At 31.9% G+C, this 8,040-nt stretch overlaps 1 protein-coding gene across 2 annotated transcripts; it reads left to right on the top strand.

The window, feature by feature from the left end:
• The first annotated feature begins 2,869 nt into the window (after positions 1-2,869).
• On the top strand, positions 2,870-8,008 carry LOC101256345 (uncharacterized). 2 transcript variants are annotated; one of them, XM_004232937.5, is made up of 4 exons: positions 2,870-3,227; positions 3,713-4,800; positions 4,916-5,011; positions 7,609-8,008. In XM_004232937.5, exons 1-3 carry the CDS (start codon positions 3,134-3,136, stop codon positions 5,003-5,005), a joined length of 1,272 nt encoding a protein of 423 aa, XP_004232985.1. In that variant the 5' UTR covers positions 2,870-3,133; the 3' UTR covers positions 5,006-5,011; positions 7,609-8,008. The 2 variants fall into 2 exon arrangements, with proteins under 2 accessions (XP_004232985.1, XP_025885126.1); XM_026029341.2 differs by lacking the exon at positions 7,609-8,008 and adding an exon at positions 5,892-6,204 and having other exon boundaries at positions 2,899-3,227.
• The last annotated feature ends 32 nt before the right edge of the window (positions 8,009-8,040 follow it).

The following is an 8,040-nucleotide window of genomic DNA, read 5'->3' as shown; positions in this document are numbered from 1 at the left end:
GTAGGACTGAGCTTAGATTTTTGGAGCCCATAAAAAAAAGAACTTTTTAGTCCGACTTGAATAAATCTGTTGATTTGAGGAGCTTGAGAAATATTGGTAGGGCCGATTCGTGGGTCAATAAAATTTAATTAAAAAATATAATATAATATTAAAATTTAAAATTGATGAGAGTCCAAACTCAAAACAATTAAGTTAATATTTCTATTTAGATATCTATACTTAACTTAACTTAATAAATATTTTATAAAGACAATTTTATTTGTGAAATTGATTTACAAGTAGTAACATCAACATCATGTAATATTGTTTTGTCGATATTTTATGATAATATATTTAAATTATAATTTATAATTTAATTTAATAATTTTTAAAAAATATATAATTTTTAAAAAAGTGGACTGACCCGGCAAGCCTGTAGCCCACGTACTTGTGGGTTGGGCCGACCATTTTCCAGCCCACACAAAAAATGGGCTAGCCCGACCTGACCCGTAAAATGTCAAAGCTTATATGGGTTAGCCTGGATGAGGTGGACTAGCCCATATTAACAGCTCTAATTTTCTTATCATCATACCGTAAGTTTTGATATTGTGTGAATATTATTTTGCGCATTTATCAGTTAACATATTTTCAGATTTATTCAGAAAAAGTATATCAAAGTTGTATTAGTAATAAAAAGATGTATATTTTGGTTATAATAAGACGAAAAATATTTTAAATTAGAGAATACATGGGGTAATTTTTTTGATAGATGGGGTAAATTAAAAAGTGATATGAGATAATATTAATAGGTTATTTTCATATTTATTTTTCTTTTTGTCTTGTTCAAACACATTAAACAAGTTAAAATATATAAAATCACGCATTTGATCGGTTTTAATTTACGTATTTTTAAATCACGTCTATAAATTTAATTTTAAAATAAACAATAAACTAATTTTTTATCGAGGCAACAGCTTTGGGTAAGATCACATGACGATCATGTTCCATTTGAAAAACATATGATTGGAAAATATATAGCTTTATTAAGTAGTACTTCTGGATCCAAATTTTGTCATATTTCATTTAAAAATTATGTACTACTTTAATAAATTGTATAAAGTTTTTGAATTATTTTATGTTAGATGAAATTAGCAAAGTATTTTCTCTCTAGTTTAATTTAATTTCAAGGAGAACGTGAAATGTCTCAAACTTAGAGCAAGTTATATCGATAATTACTTTAAATTTGATTTGCATGTAAATATATATTTGAATATAAGGTTTCTAGTTGAAAAATCATTGTTAGAGCAAATTGAGAATAAGAAGGGAAAAAAAAAGATCTCACGCAGTCAAATTCTATTGGTTTTTATAATTAAAGATTTTTAAAAATATATTACGATTATCTCGTGACACAAAAAATTAAATTTAGCAAAGTTGATAGATCACGTTAACTTCATTTGGTCTTTATAAGAAATTTAAAAAATATATTACGATTATCTCGTGACACTAAAAACAAATTTAATGAAGTCAATAAATCACGTTAAATTCATTTGATTTTTATAAGAGATTCAAAAAAGGTGATACAAAAAATAAATTTAACAAAATTGTTACACTATAATATCATGAAAAAACCTCACCAAATTTGAAAATAAAGAATAAAAAATAAATAGTGATTTTTTAAGTGTTTTCTTTAATGTGTTTAATTTATCTCTTCTCTCTTTGATAATTAATAAAAGCTAAAGCTTTGAAATTTGTCATAGGTGTCAAATTTTTAGTGTCACACCATAAAGAGAAAATCATGACATAAGAATGGAAAATTTGTCAACAAGATTGAAAAAAAAAATGTAGAAGAAAATAGAAAAAGAACACCCCATTATTACAGTGAATCAAATTAAATAAAACAATATACTCTTTCCTTTTTATTATACGAATAAAAATAATTTTAGTAAAATAAACTCCTAATAAATAGTCCTAGGCTTGGTGGTCATATCTCTACTATTTTTAAAAAAAATCAATAGTACTAACATTATTCTCGTGTTTATTATTTTTCAAACGTAATTATTACCTAACTTTTTTGTACTTCCATTAACATACTATTTCATTATTATCAGTTTTATTTAAATTTATAAAAAAAATAACTTTTATAAGTATACTTCTTTATTTTCTCCATATGTCATCTACGAGAATTATTAGAAATTAACTCTCGATAGTTTTATAAGAGACGTATCAAGTTAATAAGAATCCAAACGGTGAATATAGTACTCCGTCTAGTTTATATACATTTAAGTGAACTGTCGCAACTTTTTTTCATAATTCAAAATAAATGAATAGTAAAACTTTTCTTATCGCATTTATATAAATAAATAATAAATAATTTTTAATTGTTTTTCTTAAAAGATGTGTTATAACTCAACAATTCACGGTGAGACCAACACTTGTTTGGATAATTGTTACATATTGTTTCATAATGTATTGTACTCTATTGTATGGTAGATATAATGTTTGGTTAGACTGTATTGTTTGTTGTTGTTTAATAACATTTAATTGTTTGGTTTGACCGTATCGTACTATATTGTAATTTATAAATTTACTAATTATTCTAGGGTAAGAGGTTTGACTAGATTCAAATAATTAAGATAAAGGGTGAAATATTATGTATTATATAATTGAAAAAACAAATTAAGTAACAATGAGAATAGTAACAATGAAATTTAATAATATAGTACAATATATTTTAAGTAACAATTAAAACAAACATAGTAAATACGGCAACAATACAATATAATGGATAAAAACTGATCCAAACAAAAAAGGACAAAAAGTTAAAAACTCTAGTAATAATTATTTGTGTTATAAAAATGAAAATGGTGATCTGTGTAAGAAAAAAAAAAATATAAATATAATATTACAGCCTCACAGTCCACACACAGAGTGACGCTTCGTTTGATTTTCATAGAAATAGAGGGGACCCAATACCCATCTGTTACTCACTCTTCTCCATTGGTACTACCAAACTTCAAAATCCCCCCATTCCCCAATACACCACAAAACTAAGCTAAAACAAGAACAAGATTCTTCAATTTCAGATTTTGAAACACAAACAAAAGATCCCATTTCTTGCAAAACAGAGCAACAGTAGTTCCATAAAACCCAAAACATGCCTTCAGGTGCTAAGAAGCGAAAAGCTGCTAAGAAAAAGAAGCAGGTTCAAGCAGTAGAACCTCCTTCTCGAAGTACCGGTTCTTTTCCTGGTACCTTACTTCATACTCTGTAATGACTAATTGGGGTTTTACTGTTTTTGGTGTTTTGGGGTTAGAAAAAAAATGAACTTTTTATGTTTTTTAATCAATCTTGGACATACCCATGTGCGTTTTTTCTCCCAAATCTTCAGGGACTTTACAGTTTGTGATCTGTTTTCCAATTTTGATTGGTGGGTCTGGTTTACTTTATCCTGTTGTGTTTTATATTTTTCTCCGTATTGGTATGTTTGTTGATTGAACTTTAGTTAGTTATTGGTGTTTTCTTGTTGTGTGTATTTAGATGATTGTATAGTGTGTTTGTTTCATAAGTGTTTTTGGTGGGAGCATTCATGACCCACCAACCCATGTTACTTCTATTATTGCTTACTTTTTAGTTGTTAAGTTTGATTTGTGGGTCATTAAAGCTGATGGGTATTGTTAACTTGTGACATTCTGCTTTGTTTGGTATTGAATGAATATGGATGGATCTATGGCAGGTGAGGAGGATCTGAAGCGTGATGATAAAGAGAGTGACAGTGAGGGTAGTTCCCCTGCATCTCAAGATTATCAGAATCACCAAAACCAGTTTACTGAAGGAGAGGTTGAAGATGGAGAGAAGCAATTGGATGATTCACGTGATCGGTCAATTGAAGAAAATGAATTCAATGGGGTGAAACATGAAGGCAAGGAAGTGGAAATTGCTGGAAATGAAGAAGGAGGTCTTGTTCAGGTTGAAAGGGAATTGAAGGTTGAGTGTGAATCTGAGAGCCAGAAGATAAGTGTTGAGAATGCTGAAATCATGATTGAATCCAACCCAGGAGGGTTGCAAAGGAGTTCCAGTAGCAGCAGCAGTAGCAGCTCAGTAGAAAAATATGATGTTGCTGATAAGAATGATGTTGTGGTTGATGATGCTCCAACTGTTGAATTAGCGAAAGGTATTGAATCTTTGCCTGGTAAGAATAGTATTATGGTTGATGATGCTCCAGTTGTTGAATTAGTGAAAGAGATTGAATCTTTGCTTGATAAGAATAGTATTGTGGTTGATGATGATGCTCCAGCTGTTGGATTAGTGAAAGATAATGAATCTTTGCCTGATGAACAAGTTGCTGATATCCTTGTGGGAACAATCTCTGCATGTGATTTGGATAAGGCTGCAATATCAGAAGACATAGTTCAAGTCACAGCAAGTGCTTCAGATGCTGATAATGTGATTGCATCTGCTGTTGAATCGGTGGTGGAGGAGAAAGGGGAAGAAAATCTGTGTGTTGTTGATGAGAAAGATACAGCTTCAGATACTGTTGTGGAAAATTGGAAGGAAAATTTGGGTGCTATAGTTGACAAAGCCACTATTTCAGAAGTTCTGATGGAGACAGGATCGGAGAAAAGAGATGAAACAGCTACTGCAGTGTCATGCAATGCCAGTGCAATATCAAGTGGTAATACTTTAGAAAGTACAGATGCAAAGGCTTTTGCGATCGTAGAAAATGAAGAAAAAATAGAGGCACCCCACAGTGCTCCTAAAATTGATGCTAGTGTTTCTGCAGATGTGAAAGAATCTCCAGCTCGAGAATGCCATGGCCATCAGGTTATTTATCTTTCTATTATTTCTGTCATTCATATGGGAGAGTGTTCTTAATCACATCTGGCAGCTCATGTTTATGTGGTAAATCTTTTAAATTCCTTTTATTTTGTTTTTGCAGTTTACAGCGTTACCTTCACGACCAGTGCAAACAACTTCCTGGAAAAGTTGCTGTGGCTTGTTTGAGTTGTTTGCAGGATCAAATAGATGAATCGAGGTTAGACATCAGCCTTCTTTATTTTATTTTTTTGTCAACCACATTATGTTTTACCTTTTGTACTTCTGCAAGAAGGACAAAAATGTATAGCTTTCATCAGTTGGACGTGTCTTTTGGTCTTTTTCTGTTTTGTTTTACTTGATATCCTTTATGCTTGACTTTAATCTTGTGTTGCCACAGTTTTTAAGTGTTTTGTTGGTCTGAGAATTGTTTTTTAGCCTTGTTGGATTAACTGTTGTAAGATTAACTGCAAGAAGAAAGCATGATAGCCAAAACTGTATGCAGATTGACAGCCCAGAAAAGTTTATACACAGTAGCTTTGCAATCACTTCCTCTTGAAAATCAAGTGTAGTCCTCTGTTCTTACTGAACTCAATTATTTAACTGTGCAACTGCTCAAAACACATTATGTCAACTTGAATTCCATCTCATTGATGGTGTCCGATTATGCAATCTTGTTGCTTAAGTGACCATCAAATTAAGCTATTTTCTATGAGCATACTGCCCAAATGATTGTTTTCATGCTAAAAAGTATATCAAGATTGATCTGCTATGTTGTCATTTAGGATTGTTTTCTTCAAGCTGCGTTGTCAATGTTTGTGTTTTTGCTTGTTTATGTCGCCTATAATGTATGTGAGACTTGAATTCAATGCTGACTCTATGATTTTGATTTGTTTTTTCCATATGATATACTAGAAATCTAGAATGCAAATGGTTGCACGTATGTTCATACATAATCTAGTTGGGTCAACTAATCAACTAACAAGGATTTTGTGATCTCTTTCATTATTTTTGTCATGTATCCAAGTTCTGGAATGGCCATGTCCTGAGAGATCATCATGTTCTCTTCACATGTTAATCATTTTCTTTTCTTTTTCTAGAGGCAGGGAGGTCACTGAGATGTGTTTTAGTTGGATTGCTAGAGTCTTTGTCTGTATCGAGACGTGTATGTTGGAAGAAATTATAGAGAACATCTTCGGCTGAAAACCTCAAGTTTTTAAACATTGAAATTCGTTTCAAATGGAGCAAATCTGTAGTTTGGAATCGAGGGATTGTTTTCACTGTTGTATATCTTAGTAGGGTTTGATTTATATTGTTGCCTCTGTCCCATTTTATGATTTTAGTCCTTATGAAAAGAAGAGCACCTTTATATACTGAAACAATTTAACTATAAACTTCCCATTTTATCTTTAATGTGTTCATTTTTAGCCATACAAATGTTAAGGGAATTATAGACCACAAGATGAAGAGGTCTTTCATTTTTTAACTTTGTGGTCAGTCGAACACCATTACATGAACGTTCATTCTTTAACTTTGTGGCCAGTCAAACACCATTACATGAAATAGGACAGAGGTAGTAGAACTCATGGTATTAGCTGAATAGGCAAGAAAGTATAGGTAAATGTACCCCGTATTTCAGCGGAGCAGTTACATCTTGTTTAATTTAAATGTTTGAACTTATGGGGTGAAATTTAGTTTTGATATGAAGTGTCGTCAAAAAGATTGCATGAAGGAGTACAATGGTGAATCACGCAGTCCTAAAGTTTTTGAAATGCCATACCTTCTACAGATTGTTATAGAAAATTGTTTATGGTTATAAAGCTCATGAGCAAGGATAGATTGATGGATTAGATGTGAGGAAAAACTCATTTTATTAGTCAACTTAATGTAATTCATTAACAACTGGAAGGATCACCAGATTGGAGTAATTTAAGGTATTAGGAAGGACGCACCAAGGACCTTTGTACTTTTCACTTATAGTGATGCTGGTAGCACTTTCAGGTAGGTGTTGGCTAGTTAAATATTCCAGCAATGGTGTGAAAGCTCAAACATGTACTCCTAGTCAAATCAATGGGGTTCAGATTTCATGAGGAACCTAGAACCATCCGAGTGGAGAAAACAGCATTTTGAGGCCTTTATGAAGCAAAATATGCTTTATTACAAAAGGTTATGAACTGCTACTATTAGCTGTGAGACAATGAAGTAATGTGAAGTTACGATATTGTGTTTCTCTTTTTTGCATGGCAAGACAAATAATTAATAATTATGAGAAAAAGACGTCAAGGAATATCACAAACAAATTTTCAGTTACCAGTTACTCTGAGGAAAAGTTTATGTGGTAGCTAACTTAATGAAGCCAACTGTTGAGGCTGATGCATCTCAGATCATGAGAATCAAAAAAGAAATATAGATGTACTAATGACATCCTTCCTGGAAGTACTTTTGTTCTTTGAGCATGATGGTGATGAATTTGATTTAAATAGAAGATATTTCACTGTCTCTCATTGAATTCTTGCATGATTTCCATCCGTCTTGCTGTTGTCAATGATTTATCAGTTAACTGGAGCACCTGCATTTGGATTACTTTAGGGATCTTTATGAGAAACCTCAACATTTGGATTACTTTAGGGATCTTTATTAGAAACCTCGACATTCAAAGTTCTGCAGTATGCTAGACTCTTAACTATATTGTACTGTTTGATATTTCTACTGAATTCACCCTCTTAATTGTTTCTGGCAATTAAATATCTGTACCTATAGCATTGACATTGGTGATCCTCTTAATATTATGATTAAATGTCTTTTTATTAAATGCAGAATAAGAGCATGAAGCTGGTTGAATGGAGTAGCAAACATTTGGAATCCTAGAAGTTGATGACTACCTTCATTCTCTTGAACAGTGTCTTTGCAAGGGGTCTTGTTATAGAAACTTATATGTTCAGTACTTATAGTTTAGTTTGAAAAAGCAGCTGAGAACTTCTCGTCTCTTTGCTGCTTTCCTGGTATTTTGCAGTGGTTAGTTTCTTTTCTCGAATGTTCTATTGGTGTGATGTACCTGCTCCTCAGGGAGTTGGAAGCACCTTTCTTAATGTTTTTGCACAGGACACTTGGAATTGTTATTTATCCAAAATTTCACCAGCATATAGTTATATCCTTTGGGTTCAGACATAAGCTTCAAAGCTTTGTTATTAATAGTCACTCCTTTTACTTCTCTTCACTAAGTTTGAACCCGGTGATGGCTATTTTTCT

The sequence above is a fragment of the Solanum lycopersicum genome, chromosome 2 (genome assembly GCF_036512215.1).
Source record: "Solanum lycopersicum chromosome 2, SLM_r2.1".
NCBI lineage: Eukaryota > Viridiplantae > Streptophyta > Magnoliopsida > Solanales > Solanaceae > Solanum > Solanum lycopersicum.
Note: the sequence above shows the minus strand (reverse complement) of the source record. Positions and strands in the feature narration are given on the sequence as shown.

Excerpts from the sequence above, each read along its gene's own strand:
- LOC101256345 (XM_004232937.5), top strand. The coding sequence starts at position 3,134 with ATGCCTTCAGGTGCTAAGAAGCGAAAAGCTGCTAAGAAAAAGAAGCAG. Across the intron at positions 3,228-3,712 it reads AAGTACCGGTTCTTTTCCTG|GTGAGGAGGATCTGAAGCGT; the intron begins GTACCTTACTTC and ends GATCTATGGCAG. Across the intron at positions 4,801-4,915 it reads GAGAATGCCATGGCCATCAG|TTTACAGCGTTACCTTCACG; the intron begins GTTATTTATCTT and ends TTGTTTTTGCAG.